This window comes from Lithobates pipiens, unplaced genomic scaffold (assembly GCF_037356315.1).
Source record: "Lithobates pipiens isolate NorthernLeopardFrog02 unplaced genomic scaffold, aLitPip1_a1.2 Scaffold_8, whole genome shotgun sequence".
Taxonomy (NCBI): domain Eukaryota; kingdom Metazoa; phylum Chordata; class Amphibia; order Anura; family Ranidae; genus Lithobates; species Lithobates pipiens.
Window position 1 is genome coordinate 458,536,361 of NW_027507903.1, and position 26,636 is coordinate 458,562,996.

Below are 26,636 nucleotides of genomic sequence, written 5' to 3' on the forward strand. Positions count from 1 at the left end.
GATAGTTGTGTAATTCTATGGACTCAGCAGGAGATTGGGAGATCAAAAGGGACTTCACAAATACAGCATCAATACAATTCTATAAAAAATGAAAATGAAAATAGACCTAAGCTAAACTATAGGCATTAAGAAGGGTGAAGGGTAGCAAAGTCATTGAAATCAGTGCAAATGTGTGGCTATGTGTCAGCTGTGATACATATATCCCGCAGTGTTACAATTCCAAGTGATGTGAGCCAGTACCTCAAGTCGCATGACCCGTGACAGCTGTACTGTTTAGGTGCTAAGGTCAGTAGCCTTCACTGACCTTAAAGACTCAGTTGACCTTGGGCTGGTTGTTACAGCCTAAGGGCATGATTATGTACTGTTGACCCTTTGGCTCGTCCCGCTATCTTGTCCCAGGTTCTTTTTCCCAACAGTGTAATGGTATCCAGGCACAGAGTAGCATCCCCACTTTTGGCTAAAAAAATTGTCTAAGGCTTGCTTTTTAAAGTTAATTGCAGTATAACTTTGATAGGGCTTAAGTAGCTGTGGGGTACTCCAGTGTGTAGAATAGCAAGAGGATGCCTTCTACAATACTCCTTAGAAAAAACCCTTAGCAATGGCTCTTAGATTGGGCAGCACTGGGACACCAATAGCTGGGTGAACCTCAGTCTTTGAATCAAGAGGATAACAGCAGCACAGTCACCCAGGTTCTGCTCTCAGGTCTGTACTGACAAGTCCTTAAGTAGCTGGATGCCTTCCTCCTGCCTTAGGAAGACATTTGCAGAGTGGACTTTCCACACTGATCCCTGGGTGAGATCCCCTCCTCTTCTTTAGCCTCCGAGATGTCTTTCAATAGATAGGCCCCCAGCTTTATGTCTGCTGGGAATTTGTTGAGTTTCTTGGCAGGGGTCAGTTAAGTAACCTGGCAGGGTAATAATCCTCCAGGCTGGGTGCCTCTACTCCTGGAAAAGAGCACTGACTGATCCTGCCACAGACTATTTATGTTCTTTCCAACAACCTTCAGAGCAAGCCTCCTCAGGGAGTGGCTAGGACCTCAGAAATATTCAGACTGCTTGTCTAGCCTGTTCCACTCCTATGTTCTGGAGCTTTCCAGAAAGAAAGGAGAAACAATGAAGTGTGCAGTCAGTGGGACCCTGATCAGCCCAAAACAATCAGCAGCTGCTCTGCTGACTACCAAGGAGAACAAAAAACTAAATTTACTTCTCAGCCCAGCAGCCAACTAGGAGGGTGCTACATTGGAATACCCTTACTGACCCTCCCTAATGACTGCCAAACTGATTATAACACAGTGGTCTTCAGCCCTTTCCTCAGGGCCCACTAACAGGCCAGGTTTTATGTATTACCTTGGGGAGATGCAGACTAGAATACTGCAATCACTGAGCAGCAAATGATATCACCTGTAATGTATTTCGGTTATCTTGCAAACCTGGCCTGTTAGTGGGCCCTGAGGACAGGGTTGATGACCACCATTATAACGGACCCAGATTTGGAGTTTACTATTAAAGGGAATCTATGGATTTTTTCAAAGAATTTTCTTTCTCAACCTAAAGTGAACCTGAGTTTTACTTTTACAGGCCAAGGCAACAGTTGTACTTTTAAGAAGAGATGCTTGAGAGGAGATATATTAGCGATATAGAAATACTTTTCAGTCTCAGGGTGCGTAAGAGGACACGGGCTACACATTGAGACTGGAGGAGAAGTGGTTTAACCTTAAGCTGCGTAGGGCGTTTTTCAATGTCAAGGCAATAGGGATGTGGAACTCTTCCACAATCAGTGGTGTCAGCAGGAATTATTGATAGTTTTGAAAGACTCTTGGAAGTGCATCTTAGTGAACACAACATGCAGGGATATGGGAAATGATTATCGACACTGACACATGTATGTCTACACGGGTTAAACTGGATGAACTAGTGTCAACTTTACCAACTATGAAACTATTCAAATAACAATTGTATAACAATGGTTTTGCACAGAGCAGCCACAAACCTCTTCTTCTGTGGTACCCCACCGGAGCTCCAGGCTGCTCCTCTTTGGCAAGTGTCCCCATGGAAAGCTGCTCACTCCTGAGTCATCCTGTCTGCGTCTATTGACACAGAGCAGATGGCTTGGGCCCCCTCTGCTCGCTTGATACAGCATTTGATGTACAGCAGTCAGAGCAAATGGCTCCTGCTCTTCTCAATCTGCCCAAGGAGGAGGGACAATATTAAGAGCCACTGCTCTCTTGCACGTGGCTGGATTGAATCAGCTCAGGTAAGGGGGGCTGAGGAGGATTTTGCAGCACAGGAGATTTTTCACCTTAATGCATAGAACGCATTACGATGAAAAACGTTAAGGCTTTAGAACTACTTTAATTTTATTTTCACTCCTCCACCAGTCCATTTAGCTGCCAAGAACAAAGGAAAGTTTCCGGATTTTTGACTAAGGCCGCGTACACACGGGCGGACTGTCTGACGGACTTGGTCCGCTGAAACGTGTTTCAGCGGACAATCCGCTCGTGTGTGGGCTTCAGCTGACTTTTTCAGCGGACAGTCTGGCGGACTAAGTCTTTCGGAATTTCCGTAATATTGTCCGTCCAAACTTGGTTTCAGCGGACAGTCCGCTCGTGAGTAGACAAGTTGGACGGACTAAGTATGGCGCATGCTCAGAAAGGATTTACACGGCCGAAGGTTGCATTGCAGTGTATTGGACGTCGTATTTCTAGTCCCGTCGTACGTGCTGTACACGTCATTGCGCAAGCTTTCAGCGGACTGTCTGTTCGTCGTGTGTGGTCAAGTCCGTTCATTCAAAAGTAGGACGGACTGTCTGTCGGATTGTCTGACGGACTTAGTTGGACGGATAGTCCACCCGTGTGTACGCGGCCTTACTGTCAGGAATTTAAAAAAAGTGTCACTCTTCTATACTTTAGGAGACACTGCTCCTAAATGACAAATGGGCACAGGAGGGATGTGAGCTGTACACCAGGTCTGACCTGGCAAGGATTTGCAGCAGTTTTCCATACTAAAAACTGACACATTCCCCTTGTTAATTTGGAGTAAACTTTGCACCGGTTTCTATTTTACTCTGAAACAGTAACTGACATTGGTGGCTCAGATAGACCCACAACAGGTCTATCTACTTAGTTAATATGGCACACCATACAATGCAAGTTTATTGTGCCAATATAATGGCACAGGAACACGTGTTAATTCCTGTGTTAAAGCATTTACTGGCCCATCAATGTCACATGGATTAGGTCACATGGACCTCCATACTTGGAAATTAAACAAAGCAATTGAAAAGGGGGGTATATGCTAGGGGTAAATGGAGGCTTAAAGCAAACCTGTTGCTTTGCTGTGAATAGACCCAGAGTACTATGCACAACTGTTTGGCCCCTTGTGTTGCTTCTACCTCTCTGAATCTGATTCCAAGCCAGATTTAAACACTTAAAGCACTTGCATTTTATGCATCTCCTCCTGCGCGCATGCTCATCAATGCCTGGGGGGGCACTGTCATGTGAAAGTCAAAATTATGTCAGTACCCCAGATTTGAGATGAGCCATACACTGTATGGAGCTGTGTAACATACAGAGTTCCTCTGTGAGCTTACTGTCCCATGTCATTACACACCTTACTTGTTGTATGTTGCTTTTAGGAGGGACGCTGCTGAGCCCATGGCTTCTCCACCAGTTCTACGTATTTCTATCACCTCACTTCCAATCACAGAACTGGGGCACCTAGAGCCTCATGCACAATAATTTATCTCCTTCCACTCTCTTGTCCCATGTGGCCAGGTGAATATAACCTGTTCAGTTTCAGATACTTTGGAGGAAACAACCACTGGGGAGGAAGGCAGAACACAGATTCCCTCGCTACCAGATGACTACCAGATGACTTGTCACCAATGACAGGTACCATGTCCTATTGACCAAGCTGCCATACACTCCCACCAGTCTATGGTTACCCATGGCAACTTCTCTCCTGCTCCAACTCTACTGCCAAGTTAAATCTTCACAGTGGCTTTCCTCCTATGCCCCATCAGTGTTTTACAGGCCCTGTTCTTCTGTTACACCATGCACTCCTTTCAAAAACGTCAGACCAGGCATTTGACCACTTTAAGAAACTTTACTGTACGCTTATGAAATATTACAGGTCATAATGCAGACTCGGTCCTACTCACTAAGTAAACTGTGTCTGCCCAGGTGTATCTGTTCAGGTGTAAGTCCATTGTTGGAGAATCCACTTAGGGTGGGAGATCGACATGGCACCGGACTACCTCTAATAACAATCACATGCCGGACAAAGGGGTCCAGCAGGGCTTCCAAAACATTGAGCTACTCTGTTTGTGACGTGATCTCTCTTCAATGAAAAAACGTTTGGAGTTCATGGAAGATCCATGGTGTGCTGGCAAATATTTACATTGGGTCCGGGCTACATCTTTCCCTCTGATCCAGACTCTTGTTTTCCATGTGGTCCCACTCGTTCTATATATAGACCAGGGTGGATAGCAGAACCCAAAAAGCCCAGTAAATTGGCAGACCCAAAGTTCAACCCTTCTCTAACCTGGGCAGCTTAGTCTTGCTTACTAGTAGCATACTTCCCTACTAGGCATCTGCCTACAAGCTGCTTCCATTTGTGCATTTTAAATATACCCTTTAACAAAATGTATGCCATTTTTAAAATATAACTTACTTTTCCTTTAACTTAAAGATGTCTTTATCAAACTCTGGGAAGAAGGTGTCACATTCAAAGTTTGCCATAATGTCTGTAAAGTAGATGTGGCTACACGCAGGGTGCTTCATCATATTCTGCAAAGAGAAGAAACTGATAGGTGGGGGGGCACAGCATGAGTCTTTATCTAATTCTACCTGTTTCACATTTGTAGAATAGAATTTTAGAATGTTTAGAATATACTACAGTCAAATTCCTAAATTGATCAGTGAGCTTAGTACACACATACAGTTTCATAGTAATTAAAGCTTACCCTGCTGGTCTTTTATTGGGTAGTTTAACCATTTCAATACTGGACACTTTTACCCCATTCCTGCCCAGGCCAATTTTCAGCTTTCAGAGCTGTTGCACTTTTGATGACAATTGCGCGGCCATACAAAGCTATACCAAAACAAAATGTTTATCTTTTTTGAGACAGATACAGCTTCCATTTTGTAGTATTCAATCGCCACTGGGATTTTATTTTATTTTTTTAGCAAAAAATAAGACCGAAAAAAAAGAGAAAAAGAAAAGGTTTTGAAAATATTTTTTTTCTCCTTCACTGATGTTCGCTGATGAGGCTGCACTGATGAGGAGGCACTGATGAGACAGCACTGAGGGGCACAAATGAGTTGGCAATGATGAGAAAAAGCACTCATATGCAGCACAAATGGGCACTGATGGGTGGCACTGAAAGGCGGCACTGATGGTCACTGATTGGCAACACTGCTGGGCACTGACTGGCATCACTGATGGGCACTGTTGGGGCTGCACTGATAATCAGGGCACTAAAAATCAGTGAGAGTGGGACAACGTCATATAATGTCGTCCCAGAACAGAATCACCATGCAGCTGTCATTTCCCTATACGGCAGCGGGAGGTGGTTAATTACAGTTGCAAATGTAAGATGAACCTGTCACTTTGCCTATTCAATACAAAGTGACAGATTATCTTCATAGCTACCAGCACACTTATACTCACCTTTGTGTATTTTGCCTGTAGGAGCTAATCGAGGGTGTAATTTTTCACAGTGTTGGAGCATACATAGGGTTAAACTCTATGAAAACTATAAGAACCCATTCTCAATATACATGTGTTATGCTGTGCTGGGCAGAAATGGCCATGCAGTCCCAACACATACTGTAGCCAGGGCAATTTGCTTATGTCCTAAAAATTTTGTTCAGTTCACACCACTGCACTGTGGTGGGATTCAATGAAAAGTAGGATATGCTGCATTTTTACACAATGCAGCGTGTTACAATGTGACATTGTAATAAAGTTATAAAAATTAATTGAAAAAAGTAAACACACTGTATAACGCTTTGCTTGAAAGAGCTCTAAAAGTGAAATTTTACCAGTGCATTTCTCTGTTCACATGAATAATCAGTAATAAATACCTGGTGATTTTTGCTAGTTCCCTTGTCTTACTAAAGCAATCTGACCTTGCCATGAAAGCAGATCCTTCGTGGCATGGTCAGCATGCAGCCGTCAGCTATCTGATTGGAGTTAGAAGATGCTTCTCCAACAAATGATGAACCTATATTTAGATTTTCTGCCATTCCCCCTGCCTAACCTTGCTCTGCTTTGGTAAAATAGGTGGGGAATATATAAAGCCGCTTCCCATGGGGGCACCGCTCACATGCCACCCTGTCTGCATCTATTAACACAGAGCGCCCAGCACAGCACTTGATTGACAGAAGTGGGGGCCAAGGGCTCTCGCTTGCTATCAATCTGCCCAATCTGATCTGCACATCACTGGATGAAATCTGGCTCAGGTAAGTAGGTAAAAGAAGGTTTTTCAGCTTAATGTGCATGTTTGTTGGCAGGTTCTGATTCACCTGGCCACATGGAACAAGAGAATGGAAAGAGCTAAATTATTGTGCATGAGGCTCTAGGTTCCCCCAATTCTGTCATTAATGAGCAATTAAGGGTCTAAACCCTGAGGTCTCACCTGTCGAAACAGTGAAGCTAATAGAATGCAGATCATGTTCATTATATTCTAGCTGGGGAAAGTGACACCAGGAGCTGGAAGTGATTCTTTACAAGTCACCTCTGGGTCATTAACAGGAAGGGGAGATCAGTGAGCAGATGTTCTCTGATCTCCATTCCCTCTGCCCGACTGCACCCACCATGCCAATCCCAGATTTGATGAGGGGGCACGCAGAGTCCAGAGAACATGGTGGGGGAGCATGGGAGGGTATCAGCACTTATGGGGATGTATGGAACTGACCAGGTGGCTGCACAGGTGTTGGATTATTTCCATCTGACAGTTGGCTTGTCAGATTTACAAACAGTCAGATGTTTCCTTATAGGTCTACACTTTTATGTTTACACTTGTGCTTGGGGGGGGGGGGGGGGCAGTAAAAAAAGCACATTATTTACCAACCCCCAACCACTCCCCCTTGTTCTGCAAAGGCTCTAACACTGTATTAAATAGTATGGCAGTGGTGGGGGTATACACACCCAGCGGCTGCAGACCTAAAAAGGAAGCTTCCCACTATGCTTATGGTCATTATCATCATGATGATAATCACAGTACAGCAGGTGCTGTATGGCTGTCTGTATATGCCTGTATCTCTGTCTCTGTCTGTACCTTCCGGAATGCTGATCAAGCTTTGCTTCCTGTCAGTCCACCAGGATCCCTGTGCTGCACCCTCAGCCACCCCTCTGTTGAGTCACCCCCTGTCACCTGGCTACAGCCTCACCCTCCGCACTTACAGGGAGGAAGGCAGTATTACTCCACTAGGAAAAAGGCTGTGAGTGTGGCTGGCTGGAACTGTAATACCAACATCGGGAAGTGTGGCGCTTGCATGCCAAAATTAAAAAAACAAGACCCAGGGAAAATGTACTTCATTTCCTGGCAAGCCTAGAAACCTGGTCATCTGCTTTCACCATGTTTGAACAATAAAGCTGCCCAGGCCCCTCCCCCCCCCCCCACCATTGAACTGGTGGCGCTTGGCCCAGTAGAGCATTGCTGATTCTACTGGCTTATCGGCAATTCTGCATGTGGGAATCACTTCACCGTGCCAATTGGGCACTATGTCCTGAAAAGAAGGATAAAATGTCACATGATCCCCTATACCTGAAAGTGCCCTATAGTTACAAGGGCTCCAGCATGCAGAGTGGGCAGCAATGAGACTATGCCATGCAGGTCTACCAGCACTATTCTTCACACAAGAAGAAAAGGGATGCTAGGCATCATGACACTTGGAAGTCAAGTGAATAAGTGCCCAAGCAATGAAGTGACAAGAGGAATCCACCACCATAAGCAATGGCTGCTTACCAGAAAGCGGGGACACACACAGGTATACTGTGAAAAACCAATTGAATATCAATTGCAAAAACTCTGCGCCATGTAGAAACGTGTAAAAAAATTATAATAAAAAAATATATATATAAATATAAACAGAAAAAGCTGCACCCTATAAAAGTGAAGTGTAAAACTCCTCAGTGATAAAATGATGATAATTTTGGGGCGCTCTAATTAGTTAATAAATATATGCAAATCGTATCTACTAAACCATAAAGACAAAATATACAATAATCCGAAATATAAAAAAATATGTGAAAGCAATGTTCATATGTTCCCACTCGTGATCAAGTGACTATAAACAATTCCTTCAAAGATTACTTATAATTTTCTAATCACACAAAGTCCCATCAATATGCCATAACACTTCTTTGATAAGTGATCCCGGATCCAACAGTACAAGAGATCTTGCAGGAAACAGTGCTATCCAATGTGATGATAGTATAGCATTCCCCCACAGTCACTTCCGCATTATCCCATACAGCCCGATATATGACATTACACGTGACGTTGCATTGATTTCTTTGGTGGAGGTATATGCAATCTCTTTGGAATCATCTTTATCACATCCTGCAAGATCTCTTGTACTGGTGGATCCGGGATCGCTTATCAAAGAAGCTGTTATGGCATATTGATGGGACTTTGTGTGATTAGAAAATTATAAGTAATCTTTGAAGGAATTGTTTATTATAGTCACTTGATCACGAGTGGGAACATATGAACATTGCTTTCACATATTTTTTTATATTTTGGATTATTGTATATTTTGTCTTTATGGTTTAGTAGATAAGATTTGCACTGTTATATTTATTAACTAATTAGAGCGCCCCAAAATTATCATTCTTTTAACACACAGGTATACACCTGGTGAGTCAAAAAGGCTTTATTAGGTTGGTCCTAAGGATCCAGATTCACAGCAGCGATGGAGACTCCAGACAATCAATCACAAGAGCATTGGATGTAGCCAATATGGGGCAAATGGAGGAGTGCACCTCACCAGGAATTTATAAAAGAAAGGAGGAAAGAAAGGGGCCACATAGCATAATTCCGCTCGGAATGTTTAGTAAAAATGGAACATAAGAATTGCACTTACATGTTCCCAATGTAAAACAAGCGCTGTATGGAACAATGTTAGCGGCAGTGAGAGGATCAGCATACTTTTCACTTCAAAAAGCATCATCTGGGGGTGCTGATTCCCCCTCAATACCGCCTTTAAATAGATGTGAGAACTCACCTCAGTAAGCACAGATGTGGCACCCAGCTACAATACCTGTATGCTTCACTTCCTGTTTCGGACAAGATGGCGCTGCCGCTTGCACTCCAAGCCTTGTTTTGAAACACAGGCAGTGAAACCAAGAAATCTAACAGGTGACTGCCTATCTATGCACTCCTTGGAGCATAGGAAGGGAAACCCAGAAGTCTAACAGGTGACTTCCTGTCTATAACAGAATGTGTGAACCAGAATGTGTGTACTGGATAGAAATTTACTGTTTATATATTTTTTTCTATGATGGAAAATTATTGCTGCTTGCTTTTTATGTTTTGAAGAGGTAGAGATCCCCCATTTTCTAAATCACAGCTGTACTTACCTATTTAGACATCTGCTTGCTACTGATAGCAGGCTATGTTTATAACCTGCCATCTGGCATAGCAATATATTGTATGTTATATTCTCTATATATTTTTACTAATTCAGATTTAATTTAGACAGAGAAAATTGAGTCTCTGTCACAATTGCACTAATACGGCTACAATCACATTAGATTTAATTTAATAACTATTCTGCTACATCATTGGTTTAGCCCATCTTTTATGGTTTATCTAAATTATAATAGTTATATCTTTTGCATCTTTGTCTCCTGTTTGCAATACTTTACAATTGTGGATCTGTCTTGGCTTATAAACAGGATACTTCCTGGTTATATGTGCCAGATCGAGGCTTGGTTCACACATTCCTGTGCTCCAAAACGAGGCTTGGAGTGCATAGACAGGAAGTCACCTGTTAGATTTCTTGTTTTCACTTCCTGTGTTTCAAAACAAGGCTTGGAGTGCAAGCGGTGGCGCCATCTTGTCCGAAACAGGAAGTGAAGCATACAGGTATTGCAGCTGGGCTCACTGATGGGGGGTTCTCACATTTAAAGGCGGTATTGAGGGGGGAATCAGCACCCCAGATGATGCCTTTTGAAGCGAAACGCATCGAGAACGCATGCTGATCCACTCACTACCGCTAACATTGTTCCAAACAGTGCTTGTTTTACATTGGGAACATGTAAGTGCATTACTTATGTTCCATTTTTATTAAACATTCCAAGCGGAATTATGCTATGTTGCCCTTTTCTTTCCTTCTTTCATTTATAAATTCCTGGTGAGGTACACTCCCCCATTTGCCCCATATTGGCTATGTCCAATGCTCTTGTGATTGATTGCCTCGAGTGTCCATCGCTGCTGTGAAACTGGATCCTTAGGACCAACCTAATAAAGCCTTTTTGACTCACCAGGTGTATACCTGTGTGTGTCCACGCTTTCTGGTAAGCGGCCATTGCTTATGGTGGTGGATTCCTCTTGTCACTTCATTGCTTGGACACTTATTCACATATCAATTTTTTACTTTTAAATAACCACGCATCACCCTTGGATGTCACTACCTGGATTTTTGTTTGAGAAATCACTTCAGAATTTTTGCTTTATTTTGGACTTTCTTTTTGAACTAATATGTTATATGTCACAGTCTAAGATTTTTAGTTACATGCCACAGTATATGATTTTCAGTTATTATATATGCTATTGGTTTATTTTATCATGTTTTATTTACATTTGATATCTTAGCGCTGCACTTATTTTTACACATAGCCTATATCCATTAGCCCTTGTACACACAGTGGGATATTCAGATGGAAAATGTCTGATCAGACCGTGTTGTCGGATAATCCGACCATGTGTGGGCTCCATCTGATTTTTTCCGTCGGAATGTCCGACCAACAAAGTTTGAGAGCTGGATATAAAATTTTCCAACAACATGATCCGATCGGACTTCGTCCGATTGTTTGTAGAGAACTCCGATCGGACAAAGTGCCACGCATGCTCAGATCAAATTACGAGACCAAAGCTATTGGCTACTAGCCTGAACGTAGTCCCGTCGTAACGAAATAACGTCATCACGTTCTGAACGATCGGATTTTCCGACAACTTTGTCCGACCGTATGTATGCAACACCAGTTTCGGACAAATTCCGACGGATTTTGTTGTTGGAATGTCCAACTGTGTGTACCGGGGCTTACACTTTCTGTGCTGGCTGCTACGATTTAGATAGTGCAGTATTTATTTATATTCATTGTACTTAAGTGCACACCCGTGTAAGGGCTTGTTTTTTGCCTGCATGGAATGTACAGGTGTTCCATGCATCCACGTGCTGACAGTGTCTACACGCGATCGGAATTTAAACCATCAGATTTTGTTGTCAGAAAATTTTAGATTCATCTCTCAAACTTTGTGTTTCGGAAATTCGGACAGAAAAAATCCGATGGAGCCCACACACGATCGGATTTTCCGACAGAAAGTCTGACCGTGTGTACAGGGCAGTAGAGTAACCTGATCTAGAGTGTTGTTTTATGTTTTAGATAATGCCAATTCTTTGATCATCTTATCAGAATACAGCTCCCCCTTGTGTTCATCATCCTGTGTACAGCACTTACTTTGTAACACTCTACACCTCCTAACACCCATACTGTCTCAATCTCTTCAGACAGAGGAGGCTTTGATAAGAGCTCCATCACTTCTTCTTCATTACGGCAGATATAATGAGCATACTTTGGTAAGTCACTAGATGTAAAAGATAATAGAAGTTATTGCAAGAAGATAAACACATTAGTATCACATCTATTCTGTTAAAAGATCAGTAAGACGATGTAAAGTACTGGGCAAAAATTTAAATTTTTTAGGCAGGAGTGAAGAAATGCTGTAACATAAGAATTCTTTCAAAAATATATGTGTTAGTTGTTTATTTTTATACATTTTCAAAATGTAAAGAGGGCAAACAAAAGAAATTTTTTATTTAAATCAATATTTGGTGTGACTACCCTCTGGCTTCAAACCAGCATCAATTCTTACACTTGCACAAAGTCAGGGATATTATAGGATTTGTTTCAGGTGAAACCAATTATACCAAGCATGTGCTAACAGTCATCAATTTCATTAGTAGGTTGAAACAGTCATTAACTGAAACAGAAATGGCTATGTAGGATACTATAACTGGGTGAGGAACAGTCAAACTCTGCTACTAGGGTGAGGTTGTGGAAGATGGTTTCATGTCACAGGTCATACACCATGGCATTGGCAAGACTGAGCACTGTAGCAAGACACAAGGTCCAATTTTTATCATATATACTGCATCAGCAAGGTTTCTCCAAGGCAAAGATTTCAAAGCAGACTGAGGTTTCAAGATGTGCTGTTCAGGTATAAATGCATGTTCAAGTTCTTTTAACCTCTTGCTGCCCACCCACTGTCAAATGACGGCGGGGCGGTGCAGCTCTTGTTCTGGGCCGCCATCACATGACAGCGGCACGGAACTGCCACTCCCGCACACCCGCGGGGGTTGCGCAGCGTGGCGATCGTGGCCGCACCGTGTTGCTAGGACATGGTGCGACCCCCGATCTGTGTAAAGGCCCGCGTCTGCGGCTTTAAACATGTGATCGGCTGTGTCCAATCACAGCTGGTCACATGTAAACACGGAGATGCCGGTAATTGGCTCTCCTCGCCCTACACTAACAGAAAAAAATTTAAATTAAAAGTCAGCAGCTACAAAAAGTGTAGCTGCTGACTTTTAATAATCTGACACTCACCTGTCCCACGGTCCAGTGATGTGGGCATACGAAGCACCGCTCCTCTCCCTCTTCTGTCCACGCTTCCGCCGTTCTTACTGTGGGCGCTCGGCTGTGGCCTCACAGCCAGGCACGCATTGTACATGCGCAAGCCGTACTGTGAATGGCGGGGCAATCTTCTGGGAACTGTGACGTGTCCCAGAAGATTGCAGGGAGGGAGGGGGAGAGGTGATTTTCCTTCCGGTGACGCGGAGCCCCAGGAGGAAGTAGGAGCTGGATGCCTCTAAAAAGAGGGTTTCCGCTCCCCCCCAAAAAATAAAAAATAAAAAACACGCCAAATGTGGCATGTCAGGGGGTCACCAGTACTTAAAGCGGAAGTTCCATTTTTGTGTGGAATTCCGCTTTAAAGGCATTTTGATCTTTGCATAGCTATTCTCAGTAATCAGCCCACTGCTTACACCAGGGCTCCTGAGAGGAATACTGAAGTAGGGTGCTGTGATCCTTTCAGGAAACTAAGTACATCAGTCTGCTAACCCCTACCACCAGCCATGAATTGTCTGCATTGCTTAGTGAAGCACAGAGACCAGTAATGACATTACCAGATCTACAACAAACAAAGTACACTATATTACCAAAGGTATTGGGAAACCTGCCTTTACTGGCAGGTGAACTTTATCGGCATCCCAGTCTTAGCCCTTGTACACACGGTCAGACATTCTGACAACCAAATCCGTTGGATTTTGTCCGACGGATTTTGTCCGAAACTGTTGCATACACACGGTCGGACCAAGTTGTCGGAATTTTCGGTTGCCAAGAACGCGGTGACGTAAGCCGTGTACGGCGGGACTAGAAAAGGGAAGTTCAGCACCACGTCCGGCACCCTTTGGGCTCCTTCTGCTGATCTCGTGTTAATAGAAGTTTGGTGAGAGAGGATTCCCGCTTTTCAGATTAGTGATTCAGATAGCTACTGCTCTTCGGTTTGTGCTTGTGTGTGCGTATCTGATAATCAGTGCGTGCAGTCAGTAAGTATTTGTTTCTCATTGTGTACTATATCTTGGTATAGTACGCTTTGAAAGGCATTTTTTATTGTCTGCTTGCTTCTGCTATTCAGGTCGTTCTTTCAGGCATTGCTGTTTATCGGTGCTTTCTGTTGTCCGTTCTGACCAGCCGACCGTTTTCAAACCATGTTTCGTCTACATACTCGTCGTATAGTTTGTGCTGTGCAGGGGCTTCGTGATGGGGTTGTTACTTTGACACAAGCCCGGTCCATGAACAGGGAGGGGAGGCGTTTGAGGACCAAGAATTGGTTGCGCCAGCGTGACCAGTTCTCGCACATGCCTTTGCTCCGTGAGATCCGCGAGAATAATCCTGATGATTTCAGGGATTCTCTCCGGATGACGGACCCCGTTTTCCACCGTCTGCTGGCTTTGCTGACCCCTTGTATCACCAGGCAGGATGCCTGCATGCGGCAAGCCATCACTCCGGAGCTGATGACTCTCATATGGGGACCTTATACTTTAGGCTTTAAATACTCAGTTCCCAAAATGTTATACTAATTTTGACCAAAAATGTTGATGTCTAATCTGCTTGCAATGTTGATTTGTCAAATTACTAATTTTTGTTCTTGTTTCACTATACAGTGTCCTTCAATGCCACAGGAATGGCCGACTGTGGCCTCCCACTTTGCCAGTCGTTGGGACTTTCCCAATTGTGGAGGAGCAATAGATGGGAAGCACATCCGCATCGTCCCACCACCCAACTCGGGGTCGTACTATTTTAACTACAAGGGGTTTAATAGTATGGTGATGTTGGCGGTGGTGTCTGCGACATATGAGTTTTTGTATGTGGACGTGGGACAAAATGGACGGATGTCGAATGGTGGAGAGTTCGCACGGACGGAGTTCTACTGGCATCTCCAGAGTGGCAGTCTGGGCTTGCCATCCCCAGAGGAGAATCAGGAAGGACTCCCGTTCGTCTTTGTCGCGGATGAGGCGTCTGGCGAACCATCTGATGTGGCCTTTCCCAATGAGGACCGTCACCCCAGAGCAGCCTGTTCCGCCTTTTTCTAACGCCTATTCCGAGGGCGGAATACAAACTGAATCACATAGTGCTGGCGTGCTGTGTTCTGCACAATTTTATGAAAACAGTTTCTGTGAACTATGCGGTCTCAGTTGGCCAACAAGAAGCAGACTTGCTGGAAAATGAAGATAACCTCACGGGCCTTGAACCTGCTCATCCTGGCTTACCCCCCCCCCCCCAAAGCGCCCGTGAGGTTAGAACCCAATACATGGACTAGTTTGTGGGTAGGGGGGCCATTGATATGCCAGACAATGTCTGAGCAGCATTTTAAGAATACATTTTTCTCTGAAACTCCTTCATTTACTGCTTGGCTTGGTTTTAGGTGTCTCCTAAGTTGTGCCTTTTTCAACAACAGTGCAAACCCAAGTTCAGAGCGAGATGAGGGGACAGTCTCTTCTTAAGATAATCTTATTATGTTGTGGGTCTGCTACACACACACACACACACTTTTTTTGGTAACTAATGTATGTAGAGCATTACTGACCAAAATCGTGCTCATTTTCAGCATCATGGCAGGAAAATGGCATGATTGTCCAAATTTACACATCACTGTGGGTGTTTTTTACTAAAGGCACATCCACTATGCACTACAAGTGCACTGCAAAAGTACACCTGAAACTGCACTTGGAGTGCAAAGTGGAGTTTCCTTTAGTAAATCACACTCCTTCTCAGCACAAACTAAAATTTTACTCCAAATACATTTTTGGCGCAACGAAAAAGGAAGCCACACTGTTGATGATTAAACTTTTTAATCCAAGCACATTCACATGTGCGTTTAGTAAAGGTTTTTACAACAAACCAAGAAATTGTGTGTATCAAAAACAGAGTTTAATCAAAATTTGGTTTACTTGGTGTTTTTGTGTAAACAGGCATGTATCAAACCATAAAATACAGAACACAGGAACTTACAAAGTTCAACTTTGAAAAGTGAAGACAATACCAGACGTGAATATGTACAAACTGATATTGTCTTCATCACATGGGGCGTGACCCCTGAAAAATCCAAATTTGGAAGATGCACACAGTGTGTCAACATGTGCCATTTCCCATCATGGGGGATCAATGTACGTGCTTTGGGGCTGCAACCCCTTTATCTCAGCCACTTTACACAAAACATATACATTGATCCCCCATGATGGGAGATAGCGCATGTTTACACACTCTGTGCATCTTCCAAATTTGTAATTTCGATAAATACAAAAGTTGTGTTTTAAAATAGCAAAAATCAAACCCTATCTATTTTTTTCTGTTTCACACTCTCCCCAAAACATCAATATTTATTTTTAACATCATTGATGTTTTGCTGTATATTTTCCAAATCCCGATTGCACCCCATTATCTCCCCAATCAGGATCTGGGCACTTTCACTGGTAAAACGGGAATCTTCTTCCACATCACCTACAAAACAAAGCAAAAAACACACCATGTAATAAAAATATGGTGACATACATTCAGGGGTCAGGTCCTGGGGAAAAAAGTGTGGGAACTCCCACCCAAGATCCACTCCCCCCCCCACCAAAAAAAAAAAATGATACGCTCATATGCATATATATATTTCACATAAAATACAGTGACTGCAAATGCGACATGCTACAGGAGATGACCAGACTGCGAATGCGACTACAGGAGATGACCAGACTGCGAATGCGACTACAGAAGATGACCAGACTGTGAATGCGACATAGTACAGGAGATAACCAGACTGCGAATGCGACATAGTACAGGAGATGACCAGACTGCGAATGCGACATAGTACAGGAGATGACCAGACTGCGAATGCGACATAGTACAGGAGATGACCAGACTGCGAATGCGACATAGTACAGGAGATGACCAGACTGCGAATGCGACTACAGGAGATGACCAGACTGTGAATGCGACATACTACAGAAGATGACCAGACTGCGAATGCGACATACTGCAGGAGATGACCAAGTAGCCAGTTTTAAAATTTAAACCTCTCCTCAGCCCCTTTATAGCACCCTTCTTCACATTCCTGTCCTCACCCCCTTTATAGAACCCCCCTTCACATTCCTGCCCTGCCTCCCTTTTATATCACCCCTCCTCATTCCTTTGAGTTTCTGATACTTTCCCCCTCCCTCCTTCATAACCGTGCCCTCTTCCCTGTTTTATTTTACACAGGACACAGCAGATGACATCGGAGGCACAGAGCTGACATCAGAAGTGCGGCAAAGGGATGGACAGAGGGCGGGATCTGCCCCAGTTAACTGATTGGTTTATAGAATGCAGAGCGGTTCTATTAACCAATCAGTTAACTGGGCCAACCCCTGCCCTCCGTGCATCATTGTGCTGCTCTTCCGATGTCAGCTCTGTGAAGACAACACAGCTAGCAGGCTGTGCTAGAGCCTCAGGCGGCTCTGGTCCTGCAAAGGGAATGGCGTTCCTCCTGTGAAAAAAGTGCAGGGACGCCGTTCCCACGCGTTCCCGCAGGACTCGAGCCATGCATACATTGATGAGCTTACCGGAAGCTGTGTTCTCCGACACTCACCTGTTGTGGTGACAATTTGCCCAACCTCAACGATCTCTCCTTCCTCCTCCTCTTCCTGCTCCTCTGTTTCTGGTTTTTGAAGTTGCCCTTCTTTGGGAGGGGTGGGGTCCCTGGTGTCCTCATACTTGCAGAGTCTTCTCTCCCCTATGAGAATGTAAAAATAAAAAAAATTAGCACACAGAGGGCAGAAATAGGAATATGAAACATTGCTTGGAAGTGTTGTACAATTGTTTTTTGGCCGAGTTCCAAGGTGAGAACATTATTGTGGACACTTTGTTAAGCTGGAATATTTACCTGCAGAACGATGTTTCTTACGAACGAATGAAACCATGAACTTGAAAGTAGCCATTTTAAAATGCACAACATGAAATCAAAGCACATGGAGCAGTATGCAAGCAAGAAAAATCATATGGACACACGACAACTACCTACTTTTTTTAAGAACACGCTTGATCCTTATGTACTGCTCGTGCTCCCTCAGTTTCAGGTCTGACCAGCGTTTTCTCAGTTGATCCTTGGATCGGCGTACCCCAAAATTGTTCTGAAGACTCTTCACAACTTTATTCATAATCTTGGCCTTTCTGATATTTGGGTTGGGGTAAGGTCCATACTTTCCATCATAGTCGGTCCTGTTCAATATGTCCACCATCTCCAACATCTCTCCAAAAGACATATTTGAGGCCTTAAATCTTCTCTTCCTGGATCGGGACGTTTCAGGCTCCGGGCTTTCCTCCCCCTCCTCCTCGTTAGTGGAACTATTATTAGTGCGCACCTGCGTTCTCTCTGCCCACTGCGCTGGAAGCGAAGGGGCGGGGAATAGTCTAGAAAGAACGTCAGGGGCGGGCGGAGTTTCACGCATGCGCACTGTATATAAAACGCAACACGCGTGTATCGTCCGTACAATCTGGGAAGAGAGTGAGGCGCGGACGTGACAAACGTGGAAACGAAGGTACAATTTTTTACTTGGTGCTTCACTAGACTAGACTGCTTCTATCTAGGCCGATGTTGGGACAAGATTAGGAGGGTTTTTAATGACATTATTAGTATTTGAGGGTTTGTCTTGTGTTGTGTCTTGCAGACAATATGGATCCATTCCAAAACCCCAATTTTATGGGGCTATTCCTCCAAATGTACAAGGAGATGCCCTGCCTGTGGCAGATCCACAACGAGTTTTACTACGACATAAGAAAGAGGAATGCAGCACTGGAGAAACTTCTTTCTTTGCTGCGGATCATGGTCCCCATGGCAGACATGGCCTATCTGAATATGAAAATTGTGGCCATGAAGATTACATATCTCAGGGAGAGAAAGAAGCACCTGAGTCCTTGAGAGCAGGAGATACAGATGCCGTTTATTACCCCAAGATGTTTTACTTTGAGAGGCTGCATTTTCTGGTAGACCAGGGGGTACCCAGGCCACCACTCTCCAGTCTTCCTTCAAGGCATCCTTCACCCCCAGCTGAGGCTTCCAACGTCCAACCTGGGCCTTCCAGGCAGCAACATGTGGTGGGGCCCAGCTTGAGACAGGTATTGCATTGTTGAACATATTTCTTGTGTTACATTTAATGATGTTAAAGCGGGAGTCCACCGGGACTCCGCGTTTTTTTTTTTTTTTTTTTTTTAAAGCCAGCAGCTACAAATAATGCAGCTGCTGACTTTTAAATAGTGACACTTACCTGTCCAGCGCGCCCGCGATGTCGGCACCCGAAGCCGATCGCTCGCTCGGCTGCCGGGTCCCGCCGCCATCTTGGGTATGGGAATCAGGAAATGGAGCCTTTCGGCTTCATTTCCCGGTTCCCTACTGCGCATGCGCGAGCCGTGCGGCGCAATCCGGACGGTCCCCGCTGCCTCTGGGAGCTGTGTGTTTCCCAGCAGGCAGCGGGGCACTTGCTGAAGGGGGCAGGCGCTTGCGGAACGGGGGCGTAACCTACGCCCGTTCCGCAGAGAGCTAGCCCGGAAGTGGGTGCAGTTACCTGGATTATCCAGGTAACTGCACCCCCCTCCCCCCTGAAAGGTGCCGATTGTGGCGCCGGAGGGGGGGGGATTCCGATGAGCGGAGGTCCATTTTAGGGTGGACCTCCGCTTTAACTAGATGTTCTTATTGATCAGTAAGTTGTGATTTAACAAAGTGGTTTACATATCAAGAGACAGTAGTGACCAAAAATGATTGGGACGGGAAAGAAAAATTCTGGGCTCAGAATGATAGTCTGTTCTATTTGGTAACATTCAATTTGCAAAAGCCAGGAGCACAAAATGGTGTGATTGATGAGCAACAAACTAAAACTATGTCCCATTTTCATACACAGGAAGACCTCAGTCGGGGGGAGGCTGTGGCAAGTGGCAGCCAGGAGGTCGACCAACGCCCTCCTTCTCCTCCTCCTGCCCCAACTACAGGAGCCCAGCCACAGCCTCGAAGGATGCCTGGAGGGAAGTGCCTAAGGAAGACGAGAGAGTGATGGCCTGGGTTCAGTCTGGTCTGCCAGAAGATGCAGCCTCTTGAAGAACCACATCCTGGGGACATAAATGGCATCTGAATTTCCTGTTCTCTAGGACTTCTGGACCAGACTTCTCTCCCTGAGATATGTACTCCTCAGGCCAGCAATTTTTCTTATTCTAATTTGTTCATGTCTGCCCTGGGGGCCAAAGGCCGCACCAAAGTAAGAAGTTTCTCCAGCGCTGCGTTCCTCTTTTTATTTTATTGCGACCAAAATAAAGGTTTTTTTGGTTTGATAAAATACTTGTGTATGTGTTTTCCTTCCAAAAGGCCAGTTTATTTGTGAGCAGGCAGGTACATTTCAAAAATACAATGTGAAATGAATAACAAGGGATACCAGCACTAAACAACCTCCTGTAGATTAAAAACGAAAAACCAAAGATAAAAAATACAATAATGTTGTTGTGGTAAGTTTACACACAAAAAACACCCCAAAAAAAGGAGAAATTAGCAAACTGTCTTTAAAGGGTTTTTTTTAGGAAATTAAAAAAAAAAAGCATCCAAAAAAGAATAAACAAAATCTAAAATGATGTAGATGTGACGCAAACAAAAATTGTATTGCTGAAATGGTTAAAAAAGAGTCATTGAAATACATTCGGGAGAAGTGTGTGTGACTATGAGCATCAAAAGAAGTTCGTTCTTGCAGCATTGTAAAGAACAAGAGAATGCGCTTCATTAAAGAATTTTTAACATTGCAGCGTGACAAATGTGCTATATCGCTTACGAGCAGTAGTTTTACCTGAACTAGCGCTTCTGTGTCGGAATTTGAATGTGAGCATGCGTGGCACTTTGTCCGTCGGAGTAGGCTACACATGATCAGAGTATGTCCAATCGGAGCAGGTTGTCGGAAAATATTTCCAGCAAGTTGGAAAATTTGGTCCGACATATATTCCGACGGAAACAGTCCGATGCATACCACACACAGTCGGAATATCCGACAAAATGGTCCGATAGGACACATTCCGTTGGAATCTCCGACCGTGTGTACAAGGGCTTAGTCTGTAGGGATCAATATTGAGTTGGCCACTCTTTGCAGCTATAGTAGTTTCAACTCTTCTGGGAAGGCTGTCCACAAGGTTTAGGAGTGTGTTTATGGGAATGTTTGACCATTCTTCCAGAAGCGCATTTGTGAGGTCAGGCACTGCTGTTGGACGAGAAAGCAGTCTCCGCTCTAATTCATCCCCGAGGTCTTCTATCAGGTCAGGACTGTGTGCAGGCCAGTCAAGTTCCTCCACCCCAAACTTGCTCATCCATGTTTTTATAGACCTTGCTTTGTGCACTGTCATGTTGGAACAGGAAGAGGCCATCCCCAAACTGTTCCCACAAAGTTGGGAGCATGAAATGGGATTAAACGTCACCTTTAGTTAAAATGTATGTAAAGCAAACAGTTTTTTTTAGTTTAGAGAGAGTAGATAGAGTAGAGTCGTGAGAGGTTAGAATTCCTGTGAGATCTTCATTTCTATCTGTGTCCTCCTTGAGATTTAGTTTGGAGATATTTCTTCTCACTTCCTTGTCCTGTCAACAGGAAATGATTGGAATCCATAATTTTACATTTATCCTTGTAACAGGAACAGGGTGGAACCTACAGTATGGGAACCCCTGTTCTGGTAATGACTATCTGAGAACAGTTTGTGCCTTAGGCTGGGTTCACACTGCTGCGGCTGGGAGACCCGGATGTGATTTGCACCGCACTGCAGTGCAAATCACATCCGATCTCTGTGCGATACGAGTTCAGCCATACAGATATTATGGCTGAATTCGCATCGCACTCGCCGCAAACTCGCACAGGACCCTTTTTTTGGTCCGCAGCAGAATCGGATCGCATGGGTGTTCACACCATGCGATCCGATTCCTGTCCGAGTTTGCAGATCGCACTGGGGGTGTCATTAAGGTTTCACTGATACTCCCAGCAGTCCGCATAGGGCAGTGTGAACTGCCGGCGGGAGGCATGCGATGCGGGAAAACGCCCCGGATTTGCGGCGTTCCCGCATCGCTCCAGTGTGAACCCAGCCTTATTGTGGCTGATTTCATATGCCTTCCTGTTTTATCTCGACAACAGGAAGTGAAGAGTAATCTCTCCAAGGGGACACATACAGCAAGAAATCTGTGATAGGGGGGTTGAACCTTTCCCCACTGTAAAAAAAACAACTTTACTTTATTTGGCTTCCAATGAAATTGGCCCCAGGTAAACTCTCACATAGGTTTCATCCCTGCCCGATCCTTTTATAAACAAAAAGAGTTTTCTAAACTTAAAGCGGTTCTTCACCCTAAAGGGGAAGTTCCGCTAATCTTATCCCTCCCCCCCTCCGGTGCCACAATCGGCACCTTTCAGGGGGGAGGGGGGTGCAGTTACCTGGATAATCCAGGTAACTGCACCCACTTCCGGCCAGACCGCCGCAGACCCCCGCAGACGCTCCGCCCCCCCCCCCGTTGTGTTCTGGGAAACACACAGTTCCCAGAGACACAGCGGGGGACCATAAGAGACGCGCAGCGCGACTCGCGCATGCGCAGTAGGGAACCGGGCAGTGAAGCCGTCATGATTCACTTCCCGATTCCCTGACAGAGGATGGCGGCGGTGGCAGCAGCGAGACGAGCGATCGCTCGTCATCTGCCGCCGACATCGCTGGAACCTGGGACAGGTAAGTGTGATTTTATTAAAAGTCAGCAGCTGCAATATTAGTAGCTGCTGGCTTTTAATATTTTTTTTTTAGGTGCAGCTCCTCTTTAAAACAGAATATAGTAAAAAAATAAGAGACATTACTATCAATGCAAAGTATCTTTTTTTTTTTTGTTTGTTTTTTTCCAAACAAAGAATCTTTTGTGCTGCTGGCTCTTGCTATAATTGATGCTCTGATGCCCCGGTGCCTCTACTGCCATAATCTTATGGCATGGTAGAGGTTTATAGAGCAGAGGACCTGTCATATGCACTCATCAAGAGTGGTGATTGTGCCCCTTTCACCCACTTCCTCCATTCATAGAAACTGTACTATGAGTAGAGATGTGCATGCCAAAAAATGTGTTTCATTCAAACTCGTTCGTTAAGCTAATAATTTAGCTGCATCATATTCATTATGTTAGAATGATTCATTTTCAGAATTTACTTTATATTTTCAATTTACTTTTACTACATTTTCTATTCCTAGAATACAAAAAAATAAAGGAATAGAATGGGAAAGAATAGAATAAAATATAGAATAGAAAAAAAGAAATATAATAGAAAAGAATAGAGTGGAACATAAATTAAAGAATAGAATAGAAAAATAGAATTGAATACAATTTTGATATGCAAATTTTGGATGACTATTATTCTTCTCTATTCTGTTTTATTTTATTCTATTTAGTCTTTTTCTATTATATTCCATTCTGTTTTATTCTAATCTTTTCTACTCTATAAAGCATCGTATTTCACTTTTACTGTATTTATTTTCATTTCAAATTCATTTTCGACTTTGAATAATTTGTTTTATTATAATTTATTTTGGATTTGTTGAAGTCTGTTACTACTGTGATTCAGAAATTCGGATACAAAAATTTGTCAGAATTTCCATTCGTAACTAAACTAAACGCACATGCCTAACTATGAATGAGAAACGATCAATGAATGCTAGGACAGGTAGATCTATGAAAGTTCTGCCTCCTCCATTCATAGATCGTTTTTCATTCATACGCGCTATAGTACAGGTTCAGTGTTCTGCTTCTCATTTCACTGCCCAGTCACAGTCTGGAGGAGGGACAAGACCTGTAAATGTTACTGAACCAGGGCAGAAGAAAATCAGGCATCCCGCCCTGCTAGACAGAACTGTGCTGCTTGCCAGAGCTGTATAAATCTCAGGACTGGATGAACAAAAATAAAAATACTAATGTTTTGGCGGGTAAAGCAGCCTCTGTCGTAGTTTATTGGAAAATGTAGCCGTTTGTCTGGAGTTTAGCTTTACAGATAAAAGTTTTGTGACCTCGCTCATCCTTTCCTATCTTTTTCATTTATTGTAATATTTACTTTATTCTTTGTACTACAATGTCTCTTCCTGTGGTCCCAGACGTCCCATTACCTCAGTTTTCTGGTCATGAGGGCTGTAACAGTGTTTGCCAGAGGTAATAAGTTCTCATCAAAGGACTCAAAAGACGTTCGGCCCCAAACAAGCAGATTTTTCTTTCCTATAGACAAGTACACAATCAGAGGATTATTAACCAAAACCACTACCAGCATGATACGTTGATAGGGGGGTATGTACACTAATATACATAATTCACAGGTAAGTGGAACTATTTTTTACTTGCCTGGTTGTTCTACTGTCGTTAATTTGTTTAACAGATACTGAAATTCATTCCTGGAAAAAAAAAACATCTTCAATTAGGAAATGTTCAGCATTTTAAAGGGTCAATACAGTTTAATACAACATACACTAAATCTGGCTATACACAATCGAAGTTTGGCTGGTTTAGCAGGGACCAGCTGAATTTTGATCAGTGTGTGGCCGTCTCTGCTCAACAGAAGTCGATCCTTTGATTAAATGAAGTGTAACTAAGGACTTAAGGACCGAGCCACTTTCTAAGATTTATTGTTTACAAGTTAAAAACATTTATTTTTTTTGCTAGAAAAGTACTTAGAAACCCCAAACATTATACATTCTTTTTCTAACACCCTACAGAGTAAAATGACGGTCGTTGCAATACTTTGTCACACTGTATTTGCGCAGCAGTCTTACAATCGCACTTTTTTTGGAAAAAATACATTTTATTGAAATAAAAAAATAAGACAACAGTAAAGTTATCCCATTTTTTTTTATATTGTGAAAGATAATGTTACGCCGAGTAAATTGATACCAAACATGTCACGCTTCAAAAATGCACCCACTCGTTGGAATGGCGACAAACTTTTACTCTTAAAAATCTCCATAGGCGACGTTTAAAAAAATCTGCAGGTTCAATGTTTTGAGTTACAGAGGAGGTCTAGGGCTAGAATTATTGCTTTCGCTGTACCGATCACGGCGATACCTCACATGTGTGGTTTGAACACCGTTTTCATATGTGGGCGCTGCTCACGTGTGCATTCACTTCTGCACGTGATCAGGACGGGGCACGCTTAAAAATGTTTTTTTTTTTTTTCATATTTATTTTACCATTTATTTTTACACTGTTCTTTAAATAAAAAAGTCACTTTTATTCCTACTACAAGGAATGTAAACATCCATTGTAATAGAAAAAAAGCATTACAAGACCTCTTAAATATGAGATCTGGGGTCAAAAAGACCTCAGATTTCCTATTTATACTAGAATGCAATTAAAAAAAAAGTTGTCATTGCCCTGCAATGATATGGAGATGGGTGGGGGCCGTCTTCCGACACTCGTCTCCATGTCACACAGGGGAGAACATCCAATTGCCTCTGCCACTGCCAGTGGCTCCGGTAAGCGGCGGAGGGAACCGGAGCGCGGCAGGGGGGGTCTCTCCCACCACCGATAAAAGAGATCTCGCTATGAATCCGCCACACCACTTTTATTTTGAAGCGGACTGCCCGCTGAAGATACCTGGGTTATGGCAGCTAGCTGCTGCCATAACAACAATACTCCTCTTCAAAGTAGCGACGTATAAAAACGACGGAAGTGGTTAAAATTTGGTTTTACCTTCACTTCTGCACGACTTGATGATACCTGGAATTCTTAAATCTTTAGCGCTGGTTTTTGTTACTGGGACTTGCATGGGTAACATATTGTCGGAAAAAAACTTACGGTAAATTCCATGGTAAGTTCCCATTGAGACCGATTCCCATATTATTGCAAGCAGCGGCAATTAATTTTATTGGTTTGTATGTGATGGGCGCATCTGATTTGGACATGGTAGATCCTGAAAAGAAGAATAATTTATTAAATATCTGCTCCATGCAGATTTGAAAACACTAATGAACGAAATTGTGGGTTCTTAAAAAAATCGAAAATTTTAAATACAACTAGTGTGTGCACTTGAATATGGCTTGATATCAGCCTCTTATAATCTGTTGCCCAGTAGAAGGTCAGGGGAGTGGAATAGCGCTCCAAGCCAACTGCCTGCTTCATTTACATGTGTCTGACAGGACAGTTCCGGGAACAAGGTCATCTAGAGCCCAGGGTGACTCTACCGAACTGCACCCCCCCCCAAGATGTATGCGCAATATGTCATCGAAAATACCCCCAAAAAAACACAGCACTAATCTGTATGCTTACCCCCTATGCATAAAGTCTGCCTCCTCCCAGTACAAATCCACCCCCTGCTGAAATACCCCTTCTCAGCAGAAATCATTGCCTCCCCTATACCCTAATTCCCCCCAGCTCAAATGCCCCCCCCTCCAAAAAAAAAAAAATCGCCCACTATTACAAATCTTCTACCCTTAAAGTTTCCCTTCCTAGTAAACATCCCCCACCTCACAGCACAAATCCTCCTAAATCACCACACCACTTTTAGCAACCCCCTCCCCAATATCCCCTCCTAGAACAATACTTACCCCCATGCTTTCCCCTTCCAACACAAATCCCCTTCTCCTCAATCTCTGTATGGTGTCCCAACCCCCCCCCGGCAGCCGCCCCTCCTACCCCCCCTTGTCCCGGCCCTGGACAAGAAACATTCTGACAGAAGGAGAGAGCCAAGAGAGATGAGCTCATCAGCCCGTTGCAGCTCCTTCACTGTTCAGTGAAAAGTTGGGGGCAGAAAGGTGACCTAGCCATATTGCCTAAAGAAAAGTGAGTTCACCAACCTGGCCCTGCTTTCC

At 43.7% G+C, this 26,636-nt stretch overlaps 1 protein-coding gene across 1 annotated transcript in view; it reads right to left on the minus strand.

Moving 5' to 3' along the window:
* Positions 1-26,636, minus strand: part of LOC143960162 (dihydrofolate reductase-like) — a 70,150-nt gene that overhangs the window by 15,951 nt on the left and 27,563 nt on the right. Inside the window, exons 2-6 of the mRNA XM_077468477.1 lie at positions 25,624-25,738; positions 24,175-24,224; positions 23,946-24,051; positions 11,691-11,817; positions 4,671-4,786 (exon numbers count right to left, since the gene is read on the minus strand). Coding sequence (XP_077324603.1) covers positions 4,671-4,786; positions 11,691-11,817; positions 23,946-24,051; positions 24,175-24,224; positions 25,624-25,730 — 506 coding nt within the window. The 5' untranslated portion in view covers positions 25,731-25,738. The remainder of the gene's footprint in view (positions 1-4,670; positions 4,787-11,690; positions 11,818-23,945; positions 24,052-24,174; positions 24,225-25,623; positions 25,739-26,636) is intronic.